Source organism: Pelophylax lessonae, assembly GCF_965119305.1.
Source record: "Pelophylax lessonae genome assembly, chromosome: 11".
Taxonomy (NCBI): Eukaryota; Metazoa; Chordata; class Amphibia; order Anura; family Ranidae; genus Pelophylax; species Pelophylax lessonae.
The window spans coordinates 137,952,083-137,978,082 of NC_138778.1; the positions used below are offsets into that span (position 1 = coordinate 137,952,083).

The 26,000-nt window shown below is 44.8% G+C and overlaps 1 protein-coding gene and 1 pseudogene across 2 annotated transcripts; both read right to left on the reverse strand.

Moving 5' to 3' along the window:
• Nucleotides 1-1,101: 1,101 nt before the first annotated feature.
• Nucleotides 1,102-19,873, reverse strand: LOC309567435 (annotated as a pseudogene). Its single transcript has 5 exons — nucleotides 19,809-19,873; nucleotides 14,525-14,590; nucleotides 8,789-9,037; nucleotides 7,780-8,150; nucleotides 1,102-2,697 (listed from the first exon to the last, which is right to left on the reverse strand). The product of its transcript is annotated as an uncharacterized misc_RNA (transcript).
• Nucleotides 19,874-21,565: 1,692 nt separating this feature from the next.
• LOC309567436 (zinc finger MYM-type protein 1-like) lies at nucleotides 21,566-23,512 on the reverse strand (the record flags this gene model as incomplete). Its single annotated transcript, XM_082272831.1, has 1 exon — nucleotides 21,566-23,512. The coding sequence occupies one exon, from the start codon at nucleotides 23,510-23,512 to the stop codon at nucleotides 21,566-21,568; it is 1,947 nt and encodes a 648-aa protein (XP_082128957.1).
• Between the last annotated feature and the right edge of the window lie 2,488 nt (nucleotides 23,513-26,000).

A 26,000-nucleotide genomic window follows, 5' to 3' on the forward strand; every position in this document is an offset into this window, starting at 1 on the left:
GTACATGCGATATGATTACATCTCTGTTGTAAGTAGATTATATATTGTATTAAAAACTCCTATACCTACTGGCTTCATTATGTGGTCCACTCCGTCCGCTTGAGCCCAACAGTGTCCGTTGCCGACCCGAATTGTTACCAGAGGATAAGGCAGTTCTGGAGTTGTCTGTGGTCCCCGGTGATCGTTCTAATTTCAAATCTGGTTTGACCCTTATTAGGGGTCCACCATATCTGGTGAGTACGGCTCTTGGAGATATCTAAGGCAACCTGCACGGATTTTTTGTATCTCAGCACCCCAGCACTTCAGTATTACCAGCACTCCAGCGCCTTAATATTTTAGTTTATTTAGTTGCACAAGATTTGGATTTTATTTATTTATATTTATCTATTGATCAATTATAAGCACTTGTACACTTTTTTTTTTAGCCCAATTTTTTGTATAATGTGAAAGATGATTTTATGCAGAGTAAATAGATAACTAACATGTTATGCTTTAAAAATGCGCACACTCGTGGAAATGGCGCCAAACGTTGGTACCTAAAAATCTCCAAAGCAAGGATTTATAAATTTTTACAGGTTACCAGTTTAGAGTTACAGAGGAGGTCATGGGCTAGAATTGTTGCTCTCACTCTAACGTTCACGGTGATACCTCACATAACGTTCACGGTGATACCTCACATTTGTGGTTTAAACGCCGTTTTCCTATGTGGGCGCGATGTACGTACGCGTTTGCTTCTGCATGCAAACACGCGGAGACGGGGACGCTTTAAATTTTTTTTTGTTTATTTTTACTTTTACATGTAAACATCCCTTGTAATAGGAATAGGGCATGAAAGGTCCTCTTTATGGAGAGATATGGGGTCTATAATACCCCATATCTCTCCTCTAGGGTGGAAAACCTGAGAAAAAAGAAATTAAAAAAACAATCTCTGCCTTTCCAGAGTACATGGCAGTGTACCATACCATTCAGACATTAGGAGCAGTTCAGCGAACCTCCTGGAAACGGAACCCAGGAATGTTCAACTCATTCCTACACCCCACTGTGAGATCTATGATGTAAAACAAGGTCTAATTTCCATGTATAACATTTTCCACACTCAGGTCAGGAATATGGTTTCTCCCCAGTATAGGATCTCTGATGTCTAACAAGTTTTGATTTCCATGAAAAACATTTCCCACACTCAGGGCAGGAATATGGTTTCTCAACTGTGTGAATCTTCTGATGTGAGTAAAGAGAGGAAAACCGTGAAAAACTTTTTTTACACTCAGGGCAAGAATACAGCTTCTCCCCTGTGTGAGTTCTCTGGTGTGTAACAAGGTCTGATTTCTGTAAAAAAACATTTCCCGCACTCAGGGCAGGAATACGGCTTCTCTCCTGTGTGAGATTTCTGATGTCTAACCAGAATTGATTTCTGTTAAAAACATTTCCCACACTCAGGGCAGGAATACGGCTTCTCCCCCGTGTGAGATCTCTGATGTCTAATAAGTTGTGATTTATCTATAAAACATTTCCCACACTCAGGGCAGGAATACGGCTTCTCCCCCGTGTGAGATCTCTGATGTCTAATAAGTTGTGATTTATCTATAAAACATTTCCCACACTCAGGGCAGGAATACGGCTTCTCCCCCGTGTGAGATCTCTGATGTCTAATAAGTTGTGATTTATCTATAAAACATTTTCCACACTGAGGGCAGGAATACGGCTTCTCCCCCGTGTGAGATCTCTGATGTCTAATAAGTTGTGATTTATCTATAAAACATTTTCCACACTCAGTGCAGGAATACGGCTTCTCCCCCGTGTGAGATCTCTGATGTCTAATAAGTTGTGATTTATCTATAAAACATTTTCCACACTCAGGGCAGGAATACGGCTTCTCCCCCGTGTGAGATCTCTGATTTTTAACAAGGTCTGACGTTTGTGAAAAACATTTGCTACACTCTGGACAGAAATACGGCTTCTCCGATGTGTGAGATCTTTGATGTATAACAAGGCCTGATTTGTGAAAAAAACATTTCCCACACTCAGGGCAGGAAAATGGCTTTTCCCCTGTGTGAGATCTCTGATGTTTTATAGAGAAATCACAACTTATCACACATCAGAGATCTCACACAGGGGAGAAGCCGAATTCCTGCCCTGAGTGCGGGAAATGTTTTTCACAGAAATCAGACCTTTTTAGACATCAGAGACTGCACTCAGGGGAGAAGCCAAATTCTTGCCCAGAATGTGGGAAATGTTTTATAGAGAAATCACAACTTATCACACATTTCCCACATTCTGGGCAAGAATTTGGCTTCTCCCCTGAGTGCAGTCTCTGATGTCTAAAAAGGTCTGATTTCTGTGAAAAACATTTCCCGCACTCAGGGCAGGAATACGGCTTCTCCCCCGTGTGGGATCTCTGATGTCTAACAAGTTGTGATTTATCTGTAAAACATTTCCCACACTCAGAGCAGGAATTTTGCTTCTTGCCCGTGTGAGATCTGTAATGTAGAAGTTCTGATTTATGAAGGAAATATTTCCCGCACTCCGTACAGGAATGTCGCTTGTCACCCCTGTGAGATCTCTGATGTACAGTAAGACTTAATTCAGAGCTAAAACTTTCTCCACATTCAGGATGAGCAAATTTCTCTTCCCCCTGAATTTCGGCACAATCCCTCACAGTACGAGGTTGCTCAGAGTCAGAGGGATTGCACTTGTACACTTTTATTCACTGGAAAGGACTTCACTTATATATGTTTTTTTAGCACTGTGCACTTCACATGGTTGTTTTTTGAGTATATAATTTTTGCATGAATTATTTTTGCAAGCGCTGTCTTCTTTTAATTACATTCTTTATCCGGTAATTTTTTCCTGGTGAGCAGCAGCTACAATTTTTTACTTTTATTTCTCAGCACACTTAGCGCGGGTATAATTTATATATCTATATTGTTTTTAGTAGCCAGTACTGCCTGAACTATTTTTAGTAGCCAGTACTGCCTGAACTATTTTTAGTAGAATGGGTGCATCGGTGTTCTTAAAAAAAAAAAAAAAAAAAAAAAAAAAAACACTTATTTGAGAGTCATGTCCTCCTTTACTATAATTGCTGGAAAAGCAGCTTTTAGTAAGCAGTATTCAGGATAAAGCTCCAGTGCTTTTCATTTTTAGCAGCTCAACAATCATCCTTAACTCTTCAAATGACGGTATGGCTTTACCATTCAGATATGAAAAGTATTTGAATGGTGAGTTGTCAAATTTAAACCATTTCTCCATTAAAACACATTACTTCTTCTGTTTTAAACTTTCCCTGCTTTGCTAGTGACCGCATTGGCAAATCACTATTACTCTGTATCCAAAATAAGAATCTTCTTTTCTGTCCTGCAGCTGTATCCTGAGATCAGACACGATTCAATACAATTCTGGCACAGTTTCAGAATCCTTTTCCAGAGTTTTAATTGATTTCGTTAAAAAAAAAAAAAAAAAAAAACATAAAGAAATGGCCAAAAATAAAGCACTACGCTAATGTAAGTGTTGTACTTAGGGCGTCCTCTTCGTTTTCAATGAAGCTCCATATAACTGGATGGCAGTCTTCCTTTCCATATGTTAAAAAATAGACTTTCATGGACTCCCAGCTAAGTAATAGACAATCTACTGCTGCAAAGAAACGTAGCCCCTTCCCCCTGAAGGAGTTCTTTGTGACCCCATAGTCAAACTTCAGCTCCGTGCCAACTGCGAGATCTTCTTTGTCAACTAGCAAAAGAACGGGGTTGGTGCCATCACTCGGTATCTCAGCTGCAGCTTCAAGTTTGGTCTCTTCCTTGAATAATTGATTTTTCTTCCAGAAGTTGTTGGTAGGGAGGGGTGACAGGGACACGGGATTTTTCATCTAGTGTGGCCCTTTGTTTGGATTCCCTGGTTCCACAGCATATGCTTCGTTTTCTCTCCTATGGGGTAAGGGTCCATTCATATCACTGGGTGTCACTTCCATTCACAGTTGTTGCACTATATCATGCTTTATTGGATTTTTGTTTGGTAAGAGGTTAATTCACCTATCACTTTACAAGAGTTCGTTCAGCACGTATTTGTTTGGGAACACCTTTTTCCAGATGGAATAGACTCCCTTTCAATCAATTTAGTTATTTATGGACAAATTTGTTTGTTTGATTATTTAGTAATTAGCGCACTATTGTAATTTTCAGTTACATATCTTCACAGCATCACGTACTGTTGTCTACTCCACCTCTTGTAGCAGTACACTCGGTGTTCCACATTAAAGATGCAACACTCCAAACCCAACAGTTTTTCTTTGGGTCCCACCGGAAATGCATCTAGGACTTTCCTGAAGGCCACCTCCTTGTCAACTGGGATCGTTTTGTCTCCCTGCTTTCGTCAATGTAAAGAAACAGGTTCACACTTACCTCCTCTGGACAATGGCATTGCAAAGGGCATCCCAGAATCTCCCCTTTAGTACCCCACCTGCATTCTTGGCTCCTTCTCCCTGTCCAGTGCCCTCATTGGAAGCAGATTCCTATGGGGGCACTTGTGCAGGCTGGCTCCAGAGCACTGCTATCTATGTCCATAGACAGTGGGAATCTACCCCCCCCCCCTTCCTCATCTCTAGCTTGGATTAACAGCAGTGGGAGCCAAAGACTCCCGGTGCTTTAGCAAAGCCTGTGAGCAGGGAGTGAGGGGAGATAGAGCTGCAAATGTGCACAGCACTGAGGGGGAGATATTGATGCCTAAACCTTTATCTTAATGCTAGGAATGCATTAAAGTAAGAATTGTTTAGGCTTTATTTTTTGTCAAAACGTTTTATTTAAATAATGCACATTACAAAATACAAGAACATTGCAGGTGTATATAAAACATGGAGAATAAAGCATTGAAACCTTGTAAACTAAAGGCGTGGCATACAGTTAGGCCAGGAACAGGCAACACTACAACAGCCACATGATAACAGCCAACCGCAGGCCAGAAAAACAAAAAAAAGGAGGACAGGGGGGGAAATGTTGGGACATGCGGAATTCAATTGCGAAGGGTATAACCCTGTCATGTGTCCCCTTTGTCAGCGGAAACCGGGGTAGGAGTACGAAGTCCAGGCTGTGGTGGGGATTCCCTGTCCCCGGCACCCCCAGGGGGAGCTTGCTGTACCAAGGAACAGAGAGCCCCCACCAAAAACTGTAAATCCCGGCGAAGGCGTTTCGTACAAGGGACACCGGTCTATGCTGTTAGCGAGGAGTGAAAGACTACCTTCCGGCAGTTCGGAGTGTTATACAGGGGAGCAGTGATATGAAGGTGGGATGGTATATGGGGGAAGGGGTGGGACATCCTAAAAGGCAAACCACAGGAGGGTAGCGAGGGAGGGGGAAGGAAGGGTTACATGGTAGAAAGGAGGGAGGGGGGGAAGAAAGCAAGGAGAAGTGAGGTAAGGAGGCCCGAAGGTACCCACAGGACTATGCCTGTGGCTCCAGGTTGCTACCGTGTGGAAGGCTTCCGGAGGAAGGGTAAGTATCGGTGATCAAGAGCTCAAATGCTGGAAATCGGGCAACGTCCTGAAATGTATCCAGGGAGCCCAGGTCGTGTAGTATTTGTGATGGAGTCCCTGGCCTGAGCGACAATATCTTCCATCTCAGCCACTCGCTGAATCCGGCGCATCCACTCCGCCGCGGTAGGGGGAGAAGTGGAGAGCCAATGACACGGCACACACATTCTTGCCACGTTAATCAGGTGTAACGTGAGAGATTTCTTGTAGCTGGCAAACAATAAAGACGTATGGTGGAGGAGGTATTGCGCCGGAGTGAAGTCAGGCGTGTAGGTGGTGATGCGGGGGATTAAGGCCTGGACCTCCTGCCAGAACGGCCGAATGACGGGGCAGTCCCACCAAATGTGCAATACAGACCCCGGATGTTGCCCATATCTCCAGCATAAGGGGGAATTTGTTGAGGAAAACTTGTGCAGCAACTCCGGGGTCCTGTACCATCTAGAGTACAGCTTAAACCCCGTTTCCTGTGCTAGTACATTTACAGATCCCTTATGGGTATGCAAATAAATGTTTGCCCAAACATCACTGGAGAGGTCCAGACCCAACTCCCCCATCCAGGGTGTCCGAAGAGTTTCTGACGGTGCATGGGAGATGGGGAATAGCATAGAGTATAGAATTGAGATCAGGTGGCGATGGGGGCATGGGGGATCGCAAAGTCTTTCAAAGGACAATAGTGGAAGAGTCCAATCAGCCAATGGCTGAGTACGAGTTAAAAAGTGCCTTATTTGAAAGTAGCAATACAGAGGAATGGACACCGTCGGGAACTTGGAGGAGGTCCCGATGTGAGAGTAAGTGAGATTTGGCGAAAAAGTCGTGTGCTCTATGGGGGATCATCGAGGAGGGTCCCTCCAATGGTACAAATGGTAGGCCTGGGGGGAATTCTGGGTTGGAGTGCAAGGGCGTAAGAGGGCTACGTTTCTGGGAGATGTCTAACTGATTACAAATTGTACGGAATATGCGAAGCGTCACTCCCATCAGGGGATGCGATAGTATGAAACGAGGCGTTGAGAAAGGAGCCGTCCATGGAAGGTGATGCGCAGGGAACGTAGAGAGCGTACTTTCCAAATTCACCCAGTCCTTGGATTCCGTATGTGCGTGCCAATCGACTATCCTAGAAAGGTGGCATGCCCAATGGTACTTGAGCAAGTGAGGTAGGCCCAGGCCGCCTTCCATCTTGGGACGGGTAAGCGTGTCCCAGCCGATTCTAGGTTTCTAGAATTCCAAATGAATTCCGTGCACATACGCTGATAAGCTTTGAAGAAGGCTGGGGGAACATGGATTGGGATGGCTTGCAGAATATATAGTAGGCGGGGGAGAATGTTCATATTCACTACCGCTACTCTGCCAAACCAGGAGAAGGGTCCCTGGGACCAAGAGCGTAAATCTATCCGAACTGAGTTCAGGATCGCCAAATGGTTTTTCACAAAGAGGTCCGAAAGAGTGCTTGGCAATTGGACACCCAGGTAAGTAATCGCCTGTGGATCCCATTGCAAGGGGAAATTGGCCTGGCATAGCCGCAGGAGTGAGGAGGTAAGGGATACATTGAGGGCTCGTGATTTAGAATAATTGATCTTTAGGTTGGACAAGTCTTGGAACGTTTTGAGAACTGTAAGGAGGTTAGGTACTGTAATTAGGGGGTCGGTGAGGAAGAGCAGGATGTCATCAGCATAGGCAGCCAATTTATAGGTTTTGTCCTTTAATGTCTGCAGTACTTTGAATTTGACTTAGTAAGGGTTCTAGCATGAGGATGTAAATGAGGGGGGCAGAGGGATACCCTGTCTCGTGCCATTCGACACAAAGAAGGCGTCCGATATGGATCCATTAACCCGAACCCTGGCTGTGGGATTACAATATAGGATCGAGATGCACTGAAGAAAGCGATCCGATATTCCCAGGGCTATGAGCGTCTCCGTCATAAAATCCCATGCCACTCTATCAAACGCCTTCTCCGCGTCGAGAGACAGAAAGAAGCCAGGGGTTCGGGACGTAGTAAGCCAGTGGTGGAGATGGATCGCCTTGGTGGTGTTGTCCCTTGCCTCCCGGCCGGGAACAAAGCCGACTTGGTCAAGAGAAACTACCTCGGGGATAGAAGGAAGTAGGCGATTAGCCAGTACCTTCGCGTACAGTTTAATATCCACGTTAAGCAAGGATATAGGGCAATAATTTGGAACCAAGGTAGCATCCTTACCTGACTTGGGAAGCACCGTGATATGGGCCTCCAAGAGGTCCGGACCTAGGGAGGGCATTAAATGCATCGACCATACGTGGCAATAGTGTGTCCACAAAAGCTTTGTAATAACCCACCGGAAGGCCATCGGGACCCGGTGATTTGCCTGGTTTGGATTGTTTGATAGCTAGCTGAATGTCCTCGGCCGTGATGGGTCTGTTCAAAGCTTTTATGGGGTCTTCCGAAAGCGGGGGAGGGGAGTATTTTTCCAAGAATTGTCTAATTCGGGAAAGTCTGGTTTGTTGAAGCTCTGGGGAATCCGTCCGCGGCAGATTGTATAATTCTGAATAATAGCTGACGAATTGTGCGGCTATATCAAGGGTGGAGACGAGAGTCTTCCCAGAGGAGTCCAAAATTGAATGAATAGTATTGGCTGACCTCTTCTTTTGAAGAGCCCTTGCCAGCAACCTACCAGATTTATTGGCATGTTCGTAAAAAAAGCCATGGGAAAGTGCGAATCTGCGGCGGACACACTGCCCCAGGGTCTCAAGCAATTCCTGACGAGCCAAAGTAAGGTCATTGAGGGTACTGGCAGCCAGGGACCGTTTGTGGGAGCGTTCCAAGGTGCTAATTTTCAATACAAGGGCCTCTCTACACTCGCTGCGTGTTCCCTTTTACGTTTGGAGGCTAGCGCTATGAACTCTCCACGGAACACGCATTTATGCGCCGCCCAAAGAGTAATAGGATCAGTGTCGGGGGAAGCGTTTCCGTAAAATAGTGAGTAAGGCGATCGGTAAGAGCTGAGATGCACGTCGAGTCAGAGAGAAGGGCACTATCCATACGCCAGGTGCGAGACGTGCGGGAGTACGCTGGAAAAGAAAGTCACGCTGACAGGGTGGTGGTCCGACAGGAACATCGGCTCTATGGCCGCAGAGGATAGTACCGGTAACAGGTCTTGGGAAATGTAAAGGTAATCAATGTGGGAGTACCTGTCATGGGGAGGCGAATAAAATGAGTAGTGCTTAGCGTCTGGGTGAAGAGTACGCCATGAGTCGTGCAAGAGAAGATCCTGTAGGAGGGTCTTAATGGATCGCAAAGCAGCATACCGTAGGGAGGACGAGCCCACCGAAGTGTCCAGCAACGGGGACAGGGCTACATTAAAATCTCCCCCCATGATAAGCTGTCCGTCAAAGAAATCCGTCAGTTGTTGGAGAGTGGAGCGGAAAAAGGGGGCCAGTCTCTTGTTAGGAGCATAGATGTTGGCCAGCGTTAGGGCACGACCATGGAGCGTGCCCTTGAGCAAAAGGAAGCGCCCTTTTTCGTCAGCCAGGGACTCCGTCACCACAAACGGGCAACTGTTGGACAGTAGAATAGACACACCCTTGGACTTACGAGTCCTTTGAGGTGGCATGGTATGCAGTAGGGTATAGTTTTGAATGGAGCTTCTGAACGCTACCCTCTCGGAAGGGAGTCTCCTGCAGAAATAGGACATCCAGGAATGTTCAGGCCCCTCGCGTTGAAAGAGTAAATCTTGAACGAAGTAGACATGAGGAGGAGGGACAGTGGACGTTAGAGGGGTAGGATAGACAAATAAGCAATGGGTCAGGGTACAATGGGGTAGGATAGGGAAGGCAGGGAAGGAAAGCAGGGGAGGGAAACTGGGGCACTAGGAGGGAAAGGAGAAGGTAGGAGGGGACAGAGGTACACCACCACCGGACCCGGCCAGCCGAAGCTGGAACTGGTGGTAAGGAGTGTAGTCGAGTGTGTAGTGGCTTATATGTCATGCAAGAGGCGCGTAATTAGTCAAAACTGAAGGGACCACTAAGGGGGGTTGGAGTAGGACTAACTGGAAGAGGAGATGAGAACTAGTCAACACATGAGGCAACCCAGCCACGAGCCAAAAGACCGGAGCAAAAATGTGTGGAGACGAGAAAGAAAAAGAAAAATTTCAAGAACGTGGGGTCCTTAAAGGGAAGGGTGCGAGCCCACCAGTAAGGGCGAAACTATAACGTAAGTCCATGTCTATAGGCACGGATTCGCTAACTAGGCGCCCAGAATCGGGCAGTAAGCCTCGGTTCCCGTGGGAGGGAGCTGCCCACCAGAACGAGGGATATGCGAGAGAGACACAGCGCTACCGCCCCTATATGCTGCATGGAAGGGTCCGGAAGATGGAATTCTCGTCTTGATGCAGACTACGATGAAGTGTGTCACCTGGTTTCTAGTCGTGTGGTTACCTCGTACATATGCATACAATCATATAATCCACATCAGCATGATAAGACACATCTACCGCATTAGAGAAACATGGGTAATGACAACTAAGAAACATTCTATAACTTTCACAGGGTGAAAACTGTCAGCCGGGAGATGCTTTCCCAATGGCATTAGTGCGCCGTTATGATGCCCCTTCGCCCGCCAAGGCCCAGTCGCCCAGAGGGATACTCTGTCCGTTCCCCATAATGGGGAAAAACCGAAAACAGGTGATCCCTCTGAGCAAACAGACCCAACGGGCAGAGCTCGCATAGCTTACACGGTTGATCAACGCTCAATAGTCCAAAAATTCAAGGTTATGGGGGTCTCTCCAAGGGAGCGATAGGCACATATGCAAGCACAAGAGTGAGTGCACGAGTGTCTAGCGAGAGTAAGCAAACTGTTCACCTTAGGGGCCAACTTAGAGCATAACAAACAAACACTATCCACCCCATTTTCACAACAACCCACACCCTTACCACTCCCTCAACCCCGCAAATACAGGAGTGTAGAAAAACAAATGTGGTATGCCGCCGTCTCCCTCCCCAACGCCTGCGGCGGCCCCAGCCAGGGAGCCCCCAGAGACCGGGGACCCCCAATCACAGCCCCCCCAGGCAATCAGAGAGCAGAGAGGGGTGCACAACGGTTCCATTAGACAGAAGCATGGCAGTTTTTCATGTGTCTCAAAGCCCAAGGAGCTGCAGTTAACAGGAAACAAATAAGAAAGGTGATGTGGGCCAGAGAGGTCCTCACAGTTGTGCTGTAGATGTCCTGGTCAGAGTCATAGCTGACGAGGAGGGGGGTGAAAGAGAATGAGGTGCATAGGGGACAGGACTGTCAATAGCTTCAGAGCTGTGCTCTGAGTATAAGCCTAGAGTACATTACCAATCCTGACGCCATGGGATCGGTTGGAGAGCAGATCCAGTCCAAGAAGCTGTAGCATATACAGAGATCCACGATAGCACCCTCTCGGAGCCTATGAGAACAACTAGGGAGAATCAAGACATCAATAGGGCAACATGAGCAGAGCATTCAGTACCATGGGCACATGTGGCGAAAAGTAAACAAATCCAGCCACTCAGCGATGGACATCAACCAAGAGCTTGCAAAAAGAGCAAGGAGAGAGAGAAAAAAAAATAAACAATAAAAAAAAACGAGAAAAAGGGGGTAAAAAAAAAGCCAAAAAAGAGTAGGAGGGCTGTAAGGCATATCCGACGCTACATGACCCTAATCGCCAATCCTGGCTTTGCGCTGCTGCGGGGGTTTGGTCGGACTGTGGAAGCTGTTGGGACCAGCCGCTCCCCGTGCAGATCGGTTTCCAGAGGGTGAGCAGTATCGCCTATTGCGGGTGTCCTGGGCATCCATAGGTTCTCTATCCGGTGAGTCTCCATGATCTGTGGCAATTCTGAATTTCCAAATACCAATTGGGGAGAGCCATGGGTGGGATCCCCAGGGTGGCATAAAAGTGGGGCAGGTCTTCTGGGACCCTCAGGAGGGCTGTGCGGCCCTGCGAGGTGGCAGGCAGGCAAAAGGGGAATTTCCATTTGTAGTGTTCTGAGTTCCCTCCTACGTTGAAGCGTGATTACCGACAAATCCTGATACAGATGTACGGGAGAGCCCTCCCAGTCCAGGTGCTGCCTGTTCCGAGCTTTACGTAGGTAGTATGTCCTCTTTGAGGCGGTAGTCCACCAAACAACATACCACATCCCTTGGGGGGTCCCGCCCCCTAGGCCGCAAGGCTGTGGATCCTCTCCATGTCTATGGGGGACTGCGGGGGCCTATCCAGGAGAGAGTTAAACAGGGCAATAACTGTAGGTGTGAGGTGATCCCCATCCACTGCTTCAGGCAAGCCTCTGATCCTAATGTTATGGCGCCTACCCCAATTATCGAGGTCTTCCACGTGGCGTTGCATGTCTCTCATCATCATATTCTGGGAGCCTGACACACGATACGGGTCATGGATGGCAGTTTCTTGGTGGGCTGTTACGTTTTCCAACTTTTAAACCCAGCCTGTGAGAGTTTTGATGTCCCCCCTCAGCTCGGAGATGGCCGCCCCCAGGGTGTTTTTAATGTCCGCAGCAATAAACTTAAGGTCCTCCATGCACAGCTGTCTGGGGGAATGCTTGGAGAGGGGGGCCCGGCTCGGGATCCCCCGAGGTGACAGCTGCATATGCCCGCACAGATGGCGAGGGCTGTGAGGCAGACGTAGAGGAGAGGCCTGTCGGCGCCATATTGGACGCCTGGGATCGGAAGATCTCCGGTATACTGGGGCTGATTTTGCCAGCGGTGTCCCTAGGGGACCGAGAGCGGGTGGCGGAGGATGCTCTGGAGGATGATGCCATCCTTACCGGGACCTTGCGAGGTTGGATGTCTCTGCTTGTTGCTTGTGTTTGGCTCGTGGCGGCGGGAGCTCCTCTCTCACGCAGCCATCTTCCAGCGCGGCCAGACCACGCCCCCTTGTTTAGGCTTTATAACCACTTTAATACAAGTGTTAAAGCCCAACTCTGAACAGACATTTTTGTTGGGGACAGTAACGTGTTCAGTATTTTTACTTGGTGTCTTTCTAGATTCTAATCAGCAATATAAAAGCTACCCTGAAGTAGAAGGTGTCCAGTTTTTCTGTATCCTATTCACCATTACGGCACCCTATATGATCTTGCTTTCAATGTCTTCACCTTTATTCCACTGGCCGAAGTATTCTTTCAGAAGTTCCTTCGCTTTATCTCAGTGGGATAAACATCACTGCTCAAAATCTGTAGGGTGAGAGATTTGTGTTACAGTAGTTTGTGGTCTGACATGAACAACTGAAAAAAAATGTTTTTGGTACCTCCGATAGTCCTTTTACATTGGTGGCATGGCTGCATGACAAATTTATTTAACTTGCCTCTTGTGGAACTGAGTAAGGTCTTCAGATAGCAGGGGTTTCCCTCCCTCGCTGGTGACAAAAAAGTAGTCCCCTTTGTTGAAGGTCAACAAAAAAAGTTCAAATCTTTTGGAAATATCTGTTGAACCATATTTCCTCAGATCCTTCCAAGACCACCGTAGCCATCTGGGGGTGGGCCTCCGCGGTTCCGACATCCACCTTGACAATGGTTACTTCCACGACCTCTGAGTGGACGGTCTTGCGGGCCCTCAGCAGCCATTGATGTACTTGTTGAAGGGTAACAAAACAGAGGTCAGTGTAAAGTGACACTTGTTACAACATTTGGTGTAAAACTCAGGGTCAGCTTTTGGATGATAGCTGGTCTCTGTAGATGCTGCATTGTTAGCAGCACTTCCAGGAAGTAAAGGACCGTCATCTGGTCTCGGTCTTCAAGCTCAAGCCCTTCATTTGAAAATTAGGTTTTGCAAGAGAGACAATCATTTGGCATACCTCTGGATCATGAGCCTGATGACTGTGGGGAAAAAAAAATGTTTTATTGCATACATATCCTTCAGAAGGTCGAAGAATCTTGATGTAGCTGGTTTTAAAAAAGGATTCTCGGGCATCTTGGTTCTGATGCAACGTGCCTTGCAAACTTCTGAACCCTGTCCAGATAGTTGAGGGCGGTTGATTTGCTGCCTCCAGATACTTCAAGCTGCTGGAAGAATTCAATGGTCCTTTCTGCCTGGTGGATGCACTTCAACTAAACCTTCTTGGGGTCCAGATCTAAAAGATAGTGTGCCACATTGTTCACCTGAAAATTGAAAAGAAGGAATCAACATATTTTTAAAAGGGTTTCTTAAGGCTGAATTTGTTCACCTTAATGCATTCTCTGCATTAAAGTAAAAAACCTGAATGCAGCTCCCCCCAGCCCCTCTTAGAATTACCAGAGCTTGATCTAGATCCAGCGCTGTGCACATATTCTCTCTTCCGCCTTTTAGGCTCAGTGAAAGCAGTGGGGACTATTGGCTTGGCTGCATTCATTTAAGGCCAGTGAAGAGGGGGAGGGGCTGAGCCACACTCTGTATCTATGGACACACAGAGCTGTCTTGGAAACAAGTCTGTACAAGTGTTCCCAAAGCAAGCAGCTTGCTATGGTGGTCACTTGGTGAGGAAAGGGGCCACTAGCGCTGGGGGAACCTGAGAAGAGGAGGATCAGGGCTGCTCTATGTAAAACCATTACAAAGAGCAGGTAAGTATGCATTGTTTATTAAAAATGGGGGTTACAATCACTTAAGATCGTACATCTTAAGCGATTCTTGCGATAAAACCAATTAAGCTTATATATTTTGTAAGTTGTTCAGTTGTATGTGTGGATTTTTTGTTTAGTAAAAGCATTGATACACTACAGAAATCTAACTACAACATGCACAAGCCAATTATCCTTTCTAGCAAAATAAGCGTGTACAATATGTATGCAATAAGTAAACTAATGGTGAATTTCTTTTTATTCCGATGTCTCCAAGTACTTTTTAAATCCTCTGATCAAAGGAGAATCCACTGAATGCATCCTGCGTAGGGCTTAATTTTCTATGCTCTGACAAGTTGATGTGCCAGGGGATGGGTAAGAGGGAGCACAATAAATGTTCATACATTAGGTGTATAAATGTTCATACATCAGGAATATAAATATTAGAGATACATTACAATACAGTATATAGGTTTTTACCTTGGCTGCTCCTCTTCTATCTCTATTTCCTCTGCTGCTACAATGGTCATTGCTTCACCTTCAGATCTGTATGAGAGCCATGAATGCAGTTTTAAAGCATTATATTACATCCTTTAAATAAATCTAGGTTAACGTACTGATATCTTCTTAATGACTCGGGAAAGACAATGCTTCCCCCCTGGCCTCAAGAAAACGTACCTAAAACTGATGAGGCCTGACCTGAACTTGGGTGCCCCAGGTCTTAATAAGCGATGATGCTGGGATGTCTGACCACATGGCACATCTTCAAGCGGGCCTCTTCAACAAGTTCCTTTATGTTGGCTTCATCCGCATTCTTCCTGCAAACTCTTTTCAGGTGTGTGTAGGTATCTAAAATCCCTGGTTGAAGGAAAGAAAATTGTATAATGCATGTCCAATTTCTTTCCCCCCCTTTTTTCCTGGGTGCGGGCTGATGTGCCTGTTGGCTCCCCCGACACGGGTAGGGGGCGTTAGCAGGTTGTGGCGTCTCAGGATCATTGGCCATCATTTGCAGCCCAATAATAATACACACTTCCGGGCTCCTTGGTCTGTAATGATTTCCCACGTCGGCGCCCGTGGAGCGCAGGGCCGGCCTCCCTTTCCTGTGGGGGCGTGCCCTGCGCTCAACGGGCGAGTGATCCCATTGGTCCTTTTTCAGACATGCACCGTAATGCGCTCACCTATGCGCAGGCACCGGTATCTATCGGGCGCCTTTATGTTTACGTTGCTCCTTTCCCTACACAATAAACCTTTTTATGTGTGACAACCTTCAGGGGCATTCCTATTCTCTTGTATTTATTATCAGGAGACAGCATCATTTAATGGTTATAACATGGGGACACTCTGCACTATATGGATGTAAGGGTTTCCCCAATACTTACTCTTTTGATTATACAGATGCCCTGATTGTGACAATCTGTTTTTGATTTCTTATTCATGCATATTTATTTTTACTAATTTTTCCCCTCCCCTCCTCACCCCCTTGGGTTCCAACCCTTCACAATACACGTCCCCTTCATTCACCTTTCCAATATTCATGGCTGGTGCTAAAAACACTCTTTACACTTTTCTTACCTAGTAGTCACTGTTGACCAACCAATACATTGATTGTTTATTGGTTTTGTCATTCATCACTCCACTATTTGGGCTATAGCAGAGTCTTCTTTTACTTACTTTAAGCAAGTGGCTTAACATACTTTAAGCAAGTGGCTTAACATACTTACATGGAGCTATTGTTTTCCTTACCTTATCTTACCCCAGATGTCCACACTAATATATACTTCGTGATCCGGGCCGACAACCACTTTTCCACATCCGCATGACCTCTTGCCATGCGTCTTCTCGTATATTACAGGTATTTTCATTTATGCCATCATTTCTCCTTTTTGTTCTTTTCATTACCAATTATTGCTTCCCCTGTACTTTATCTTACCTCAGGTTTATAATACTCCTCTATACACCCCTCTAAAGGACTCCACTGGGGTTGTCCCTATTGGACCGTTTGTGGATCATTGTGGCGCCAACCGTCTCACGGCACTGTAGCCATCCTTGGTCTTTCTTAGTATACTTGCCCACTAAACTACGTGCATATTGGAAATCAGGCATTCTTTGCAGTGTCTGAGCTGATTTTACCCAAGACATGCCATAAGTACACTGTCTCTTTAAATGTCAGTTTTAAGGTTTAAACGGCTTTTGCGGCTGCAAATGCACTCTGCCCGCATCCGAAACATCAGTTGTAATGTTTGGGGAATTGTAGCAGCACAGGACCGAGTGCAAAACCGTTAAACTTCAAAGAAAAATGCTTTTATTCAGCAGGTAACACAAAATCAAGCTTCCAGCAGCACACAAAATACAAAATAAAGTCTGCTTATCTTCAGCACAAAGTAAAAGGAAAACACATACGGTTTGTAGTTGGGTCTTTGCCCCAAGGTTTAACAGTCCTTGTTAAGTCCCGTTTCTTGCAGCCTCCAGCCAGAACTCACAGCTCTCCAAACAGGTGCATACACCAACTCCTTCTCACCACCACACCTATCACTACTTCCTGTCCTCTTTAAGAGCTGCTTCCTGGAGGTTCTTAACCCTGTGTGTGCTGGAATCCTCAGTCAGAGGTGGAGACCCCTTCCCACACGAATATCGCTTCAGGGTCTCCGAAATCCCGGGTCCCAAATACTTCTCTATTAAACCAGAGAGAACTGCGAGTCAGTCCCCTCCTGTTTCAGGCTATTCCCAGGAATTCCTCACCCGTCTGAGTACTTCCACACTTCCCTTAAAGGGACCATAACCCGAAAATTGGTGCTATATAGCACCCGTCCAGGACCCAACCTTGGCGTCCTGTACAATATATATATATATACACACAATTGTATATATTGTGTATATATATATATATACAATTAACTATATAGACCACCCCCTCTGTCTGACAGTCCGCAAAGAAATTAGGTTTCATAGTCCCTCCTCTTGGGAGAGGAAGGGTATTACCCTCCCTTACCCACGGGCATTGAACGCATTTATCACAACGGTAAGTAACTGTTCCTCCGTTTGCCCCCTCACCTGGGGGTTCAGATGGTAGATAGTGGCTATGAACTAAGCAGTCCCTAACTGGCCTTGATCTCCGATAAACCAGCTCTGGTTGGTTATGTACATATTTGAAGACAATACTATTTTCAGTGAGAAAATGCCAGTTACTAGTAAGTATTGTCCTCACCATGTGATAGTGTCAAAAAATGTAAAGGGAAATGGGGCTATTCCGGTGCTAGACAACCCCAGTCAATCTGACACCATCAACACAGATATGTAAAAACATTAATTTTATTTGTATCAAAAAGTAAAATGTCATACACAACAATACAGTGAAACATACACAAATAAAAATGACCCTCTTCCTCAAACAACCCAAGCCCAGCCTCACACTGAGATGCACGATATAAGTGTGCCCAAGTAAATATAAGAGGTCAAGGCTATCCGATGCATTTCACCCTAATGGCTTCCTCAGGGATATTGGGCGAAGAGGGCTCACAGTGTCAATTTACTATAAAGAAAAGAAAATAACAGACAGCAAATATATTAATAAAGAGTATTCATGTCAATGATTCGCATCCAACATTTTATCATATTCGATTCCTATTCAATATACATTCAAAAAATGACAAAATATTACTTGCATAATAAATGTGATTCCAAGGGGGAAGGGGAGAAAAAATAGGAAAATATTCCTAAAAAATGGATTGCTGGTAGGTCAAATATGCCCGCAATGTTCAAAGGTGTAATTAGAGCAGTATCCCCTGCCCCACAGAGTGAAAAGAGAATGAGCGATTCCACTAAAATCCAGATATCCAACTTCACTGAGGGGGGAGAGAGGATAAACGCCTAAAAATGCATAAGTCTATTCCTGTAACAAAAACATGAGTGGAACCAAAGCTATCCTAAAAGGAGGAGAACTAACGGATCAATCAAAAAACACATCCCTATATGTCACCGCTGGAATTATCCATATACTATCTGGTGCTCAATAAAGGGAGGAAAAAACCTACCTCATAATTTCTATTGAAAAATAGAGGAAACCCTGCTGCATTCAACAGTAGCCACTCATAAGGATGGGCCAAACAAGGGTACAGCCTTAGATATATTAAGCATAAACACTCGTGCCAGGAATAAAAAATACACTTAATGTAAAGGAATTGCTGCTGCTCCACGTCCACAGAGGAAAAATCAAGATCTCAGAATCGCAGACACAACCACAATTCAAGTAGAGCAAAATTCCCTGTAACCACTAAAGAGCATACGTGCTATCATAAATAATATAATATATATATATATATATATATATATATATATATATATATCTATACTGGGCTATTGTTTACAAAAACTTGTGCCAAATATATGTGGCATAAATAATGCATATATAACCACTAAAGTGCCTACGTGCTAACATACATAATGTAAATATTGTATACTGTGCTAGTAATCACAAAAACTTGTTGTGCCAAATATAATTCATATAGAATAAATAGGTAATTCAAATACAATATTAATTAAAGTGCATAAAAAATTGGTGTTCAAATTAATGAGTGCATTAGGTGCTCTGTGCAGCCTACAAATCTGTTCAAATTAATAGTCCATCAAATAGTGCCTCATCCAGTGAAAGCAGCCAAGTGAACCATCCAGGTCATGTAGGTGGTAAGGGATGTTACGGTGGTGGGAACCTCCAATCACCTACAGGGTATGGTAGAAATAAAGACTCACCAGAGGTAATGGATCCCTGTTCTCTTATGATAACAAGGGATCAAACAGCGCTTATGGTGTTTCCAGGCTCTGGGTTCACTGTGCCAGGTATGCGTCTCAGAAGGGACCTCCTGTGCATCTCAGGTCAGATGAAAAAGAAGGGACTCCTCATAGTGCAGTATGTGGGTAAAAAAAAACAAGTTTATTTAAAATACAGCTTAAAAATAGCCCCAAGGACATCATTCAGCTCTTGGGCTGCCCCAAGGGCATCATTCAGCTATTGGGCTGCTGTACATACAATCAGTGTAAATGCCGATCTCCCAGCCGTGCGCACTAGTCCAGTAAGCATTCTCCCGCTCCTACACTCCAAGCTGTCTGGCTACAGGAAGTGTGTGTAGAGGCGTGCGTTCCACAGCAGAACGAGATCGAGGCAGCGTGCATGTCAGCTTGACGCATTTCGTCACCACGTTGACGTCTTTGGAAGATAAACCCTGCAATACCTCTACTGTTGAAGTCAGCGCCCAATAGGCTTAGACGTAACGCGTATAGCGGGAGGTGCCTTCCCTGCTGCTTGTTGTATCCTCTCAGCTGTGCGATCTCATTGTTACAAGCATGACTCTAAGTGGTTGTTTGTGAGTATATTGATTTTAATAAACGGCTGTTACCAGCTTATCCGCACGGAGAGCATTCGGTTTATTTTTGCTTCTTTGCTTATGTGGTGATCTCTATGTGCCCTGTGTGAAAGCGGCACCATCACTTCTGTGGTGGCCATTACTTGGATTGGAATGCACCTATTTATGGACATTTAATTTCATGATTTTGAGTGTATGCACATATTGATTTATTGACATTTATTTTTTGATTTTTTGTGTGATATTGGGAAGCACTTATGATTTAAGGTCATTGAGTTTGCTTATTATTTACACATATTGTCATTATACATATTTTTTTTTACATATTCACTATTTATTTTTCTGGCGCAGCACCTGTTTGTTTTGAAACCCTGCAATATGTGATCTGGGGTTTATCTCCTATGTACTTCATGACAATTGGATCGTCTTTAAGAAGATGCCAATGCTGAGAAAGAATATTCTCTTTGTCCATGTCTGTCAGAGTACCAGGTGATAATAGGGGTAGGTTCCTTAGTAGTAGATTTACGACAGTGGTGTCACTAGGGTTGGTGTCACCCGGTGCGGTAACCCACGGTGTCACCCCAACCTCTTTTAATAATGTGGTTTTTTTTTTGTTTTCTTTTTTACTAATGTAACTCGTAAATTATAGCTCCCATATAACACTAAATGTGATGGCAATAGCGACATTAACAACTAGGAGAATTAAAATTACCTTTAAATTACAATATCATATGAAAATAATAGAATTCAATATTCAAATTTTTACAAAATTATATTTATTTTAACATAACGTTATTTAACATTATTGAAAAAAAAATACCATAAAAATAAACAGGAACAAATACACAAGCAAGCATTTAGGGAACATCCCAACTAAATCAGAACTTTGCTTTCCTGGCCTTCAGAGCTGCGAAATTGTGAATCACTTCATCAAAATCTATGCTTTTTGCTAACTCACTTTCAATTGATAATATTGCAAGATCAGAAAGTCTTGACTGTCCCATGGTGGATCGCAAATAGTTCTTTATAAGCTTCAGTTTTGAAAAGCTCTTCTCACATGAAGCCACAGACACACAGATCGTCAGAAATAATTTTAGGCTCAGTGAGAGGGTTGGGAGAGATTCTATGAAGTCCCATTCTGCTATGAATGTCAAAACTTCTAATGTTGCCCAATCTTCCAGATTAATGTTTGCTGCTTTCAGGTGCTTTCTCAGCCTTGGTATTTCCATTAAAAGCTCACTCTAAGATACCTCATCATAGAAAGTGGTCAGTTTTGGAATGGACATCTTTAACTCTTCTTCAGTCGGAGAGATGAGACTCTTGGCTTGAACAGCCTCAAACATGCCTGCTACTTCCATGATGGCTCTTAATCTGATCTCAAACATTGCCTTCTTATTTTCTTCTTGCAGACTCAAGACTCCAGCATCCCTTGTCTGCTCCCCTGCCATCCTCTTTTTGAACCTGGCTCTTCTTTCTATTGCAATTCCATATTCGTCGGATTTTAAAATTGCTTGTTTAATTGCGTGCTCCACTAGTTGACTGCGCTTCTCGTACAGAAAAAGTCTTAGTGTCTCTAGCTTTGTAACCACCTTGTTTGGACTCAATCCCTTAGTCTGCAGGTACCGCTGTGTAAGATTAACTTCCTGAAGTACGTCACACCAGAAGTACAGGTAGCACAAAAAAGTAAAATCACAGACAGCAGGCAAAAGACCTTGTGCTGCTCCTCGTGTCCAAATTTTCATGTGGATCACAAAGAGCTTCAATCGCCGCCACAAACTTATCAAATTTTTCTTTGACTGACTTAACTGCGGCATGATGAGCAGTGGCGGATCTACATTAAATTGCTCCCCGGGCGAGACTCCCTCCCGGCACCCCCCCCCCCCCCCCTCTCACCCGAAAAAAAAAAAATAACATGACAAAACTTCACATTTTGTACACACCACACGTTTCATTGTAGTAATACTATGTCATTCCGTAACAGACCAATTTTTAAAAAAATAAATAAATAAACTGCTTATAACTTAAATATACTCTGTACAAACCAATATTATTTAAGAAAAAATATTTTAAATTATTAAGAATAATATACAAATAAAATATAGAATAAATCACACTAAAGAAAATGAAATTATTTCACTGCAGAACAGAAAAACACAAACTGAAACTAAAATCTGACAATTCTGGCCTTTCTAGATGCAAAGTCATCAATAATGGCATCATATGAGATATGCTCCCCTACCGAATGATTAATGCTTATGACAGCAAGGCCAGTGAGCCGTTCCTGAGACATGGTTGACCTCAGGTAGGTCTTGATTATCTTCAGTTTGGAAAAGCTCCTCTCTGCTTGAGCCACAGTCACTGGCAGGGTAAGTGCAATCCTGAGAGCAGTCCAAAAGTTGGGGTAGATCTCAGATAGATCCTTATCGTGCATGAAAGTGATAAGCTCAAGGAGGCTCATGGTTTTTGATGGCAGGTGAGGGAAGTTCTTGATTTCCTGCAAAAGCTCTCTACTGTCCAAATCAGAATGCCCTTCGAAGTGCAGTGTGGTACCTAGTGCATTGCACTGCTCTGCCAGCTCCTCATCTGCAAGACTAGGGAAATTTGTCAAAACCCCAAATTTGTTTTCCACATTTTCCAATGTGGTAAATCTCTCCGCGATGGCTGACAGGGCTGCATCAAGAACAACTTTGAAGAATCCAATCTCCAACTTCCTAAGGGCATCACTGAAAGGCTCATCATGTGATTCATATGAGAAGTGGCGCTTTGTGGACCTCAGCCTTTTTTGTTTCAAAACAGCTTCCACATTCATTTCTTCACAAATGTCTTTGGCCGCCATCTGTGCAGTCACAAAGCCACTTGCCCTGTAGCTCTGGAGACCTTGCTCAGTCTTCTTCAAAAGATTCACAGCTAGGTCGACATGCATATTTGGAGACTGCATGAGTTTGCTGACATGCTGTATTGCAGATAGCATGTCATACCAAACAACCGTGCAGATGCTGAAGCGGTACGACCCCACCTCCTCAGACAAAGACTGGGCTCTGTGGTACCTCATGGGCTCAACGCTCTTGACCTTGCTGTCCAACCTTGTTTCTGCCCACATCTTTAAGGTGATGCTCACATGGTTCTTCAGAATGGACCATCTTTGGGAGGAGGCTGAAAATAATGTGTAAAGCTTTTGCAGTACACCAAAATAGCTCATAGCATCCACAGATCCCTTAGCAGCATCACACACAACTAAATTTAATGTATGCGCCCCACATGGCACAAACAGAGCTCTGGGATTCTTTTCTAAGAGCCTGGCTTGAACTCCCTTATTTTTGCCCTTCATGTTTGCCCCGTTGTCATATGATTGTCCTTTGCAGTCGTCAAAAGGAATTCCCAACTCCTCAAGTCTTGTCAGGATCATGGATGCCAAGTGCTGCCCTGTGGACTCCTCTGCCTTCAAAAATCCCATAAAATGTTCCCTGATATGGGGCTTCTCCATCAATGACACCACTCTAATGACCACTGACAACTGTTCTATGTGGCTTATATCTGGAGTGCAGTCCAGAATTATTGAAAAAAACTTTGCCTGTTCGATGTCATCCACTATATCAGATATGATTTTGCTGCTTAACAAATCAATCAGCTCATTCTGCACATGATGCCCTAGGTAGCTGTTGTGACTTGCTGTTCCTCGGTTAAGGTGATCTTTCATAATGGGATCAAACTTGGCCATAAGTTCGACCTCTTTGAGAAAATTCCCATTTGATGGTGTGAACAGTGTTTCTGTGTGTCCCCTTAGAGACAAATTTCGAACCGCCAGTGACTGTACAATAGCAGTGAGACGTGTCAGCACTGCTCTCCATCTCCCCCTCTCAGCCTCAAGTAGTGCCTCCTCCTGCTTATCAATAGTTTGTCCACTTCTTAACCTCACTGCCAGTTCCTTCCATGCTTTCATGCAATTGAGATGTTCTGTACTGTTTTCATGTGATGTGAGGTGAGTGCTCGCATGTTTCCAATTTGCCATTCCTGAAATTGTTAAATGAATGTTCCTCTTGGAAAACAATTTGCTGCAGAAGCAAAAGATGCTGTTGTTCTTCATGGAATATATCAGCCAACTTCTTGCCATCTTTTTACCACTAACTAATGTCTTTTTAAAATATTGGTGATGGCAACTTCGTCCATCACTCTCATTCCTCTGAAAACAAATTCAGTTGGCAACCTACTTGGTCCTCTGCGAACCAGCTCAGTCCGAATCCTGTCAGTCAGAGGCGCAAAAAGAAAAATGAAAAATGTAATAGGTATTGCTTTGAGGTCATGGTACAGGCATGATGGCACAGGTCAATGTACAGCAGGCATGATGGCACAGGTCAATGTACAGCAGGCATGATGGCACAGGTCAATGTACAGCAGGCATGATGGCACAGGTCAATGTACAGCAGGCATGATGGCACAGGTCAATGTACAGCAGGCATGATGGCACAGGTCAATGTACAGCAGGCATGATGGCACAGGTCAATGTACAGCAGGCATGATGGCACAGGTCAATGTACAGGCATGCAGCCTCACAAAAAACACACAGTGCGCCACCGCAATATTGTCTAATATCACCACTTACCGTTAGCTGGGCTGCTGCTGGTCCCTGACGGTCTGTCACACACTGCTGGAAGCCTGGGACTGTGTCTACTCACCCTCCCTGGCTGCGCGGCTGCGACGTCTCCTACCGTCCTGGCCGCGGGCGGCTACGGCTCACTCACTCCTCCTCCGCGGTCACGCTGCTCTTCCGATCCGTCCGACTGTCAGCTCCTCCACGCCGGTCACGCTGCTCTTCCGATCCGTCTGACTGTCAGCTCCTCCACGCCGGTCACGCTGCTCTTGCTTGCGAGTCGATCGCCGCTCCGAGTCCTCTCTCTACGTCGGGCCGTGGGCGGGAACGGAAGGTGATCATGATGCCGGGGCGGTGCACCGCCCCCAGACGTCACATCACCAGGTCCAAGGTCCTCCTGTGATTGGTCCAGGCTGGACTCTGGGCCAATCACAGCCCGGACATCGTTAAAGTGGGGTGTGTCGGAGCGCAGAGCAATGCCCCCAGAAGAGCGCCAATCGGCGCCTCTGCCGAGCGAGGGTGGGTTCAAAAACCCAACCTCCCCCATACCCAGCACACAGCCGGGCGCCCCTAGTGGGCGAAAACTTGACTTTTTTTTTTTTTACTTAATCTTTTTTTTTTTTCTGCTTCGTTTGGGGGGGCGGCGCCCCTGCACCCTCTATGGGCGGGCCGCCACTGGTCAGAGGTGACTCAGGTGAGGGCCAGTTAGCAGGGTCAGTTGACAGAGGCTCATCCTCAGCAGTGGGGCTGAGTAGGGGTTCAGGCCGTTCAGCTCCAGGCATTTCTATCAGACAACATAGTGGCACATTACTCAAAAAACAGAGCAGTCACACACACACACACACAGAGAGAGATGCAAAAACCCACCTGCAGGCTTATGCTGGGTAGAAGTAGAGGCAAAGATGTCTTCATCCTCAATATTAGATGTTTGTGGAGACATATGACTTGCTGAGGACACATCTCATCCTGAAGAGCAGAGTTGTTTGTCTTTTACACTATCTACACATATGTAAATTACACTGGCTATTTACAGTAGCCAACACAAACAATGGAAATAAATAATAACTGTGCTTGCAACAGTTTTGTTGCAAAGCATAATTTTGTGGTTAAATTTAATTAGATCTCGTGTTGTATACACTGCTGAAAAAACAATAGAACCCTGCCCAAAAATAACAGAAAATGTAATGGATTTAATGGTTATAATGGGAATTGTATTGGTTTTAATGGTAAGTATAACAGTGTCTGCTGGTATATGATGGATTCTATTGGTGGGTGGGATGGTAAATCCTATTGGAAAAGTGCCCAAAACACACTACAATAAGGAATTTTGTAATAGTTTCACTGAAAAAAAAAGTTACTGGTTCACAATGGTATTTAACCACTTAAGCCCCGGAAGATTTTACCCCCTTCCTGACCAGGGGGTATTTTGCGATTCGGCACTGCGTGACTTTAACGGACAATTGCGCGGTCGTGCGACGCTGTACCTAAACGAATTTGACGTCCTTTTTTTCCCACAAACAGAGCTTTCTTTTGGTGGTATTTGATCACCTGTGCGATTTTTTGATCACGCGCTATAAACAAAAAAAGAGCGTCAATTTTGCAAAAATAACAATATTTTTCACATTTTTTTATATGAAATTCCCCCCCAAAAAAAGTAAAAATCAAAATTTTTTAACATTTTTGGCCAATTTGTTTTCTGCTACCTATGTTTGGTAAAAAAAATCGCAAAAAGCGTATTTTGATTGGTTTGCGCAAAAGTTATCGCGTTTACAAACAAAGGGAAAGATTTTTGTCATTTTTGTTGTTTTTTTTTAACGCGTAATGGCGGCGATCTGCGATTTTTTTTGCGGGACTGCGACATTGCGGCGGACAGATCGGACCCTTGACTGATATTTTTGACACTTTTGGGAGTACCAGTGATATTACTACAGTAATCAGTGCTAAAAATATGCACTGTTACTGTAATAATGACACTGGCAGGGAAGGGGTTAATACTGTTGGTGATCAAGGG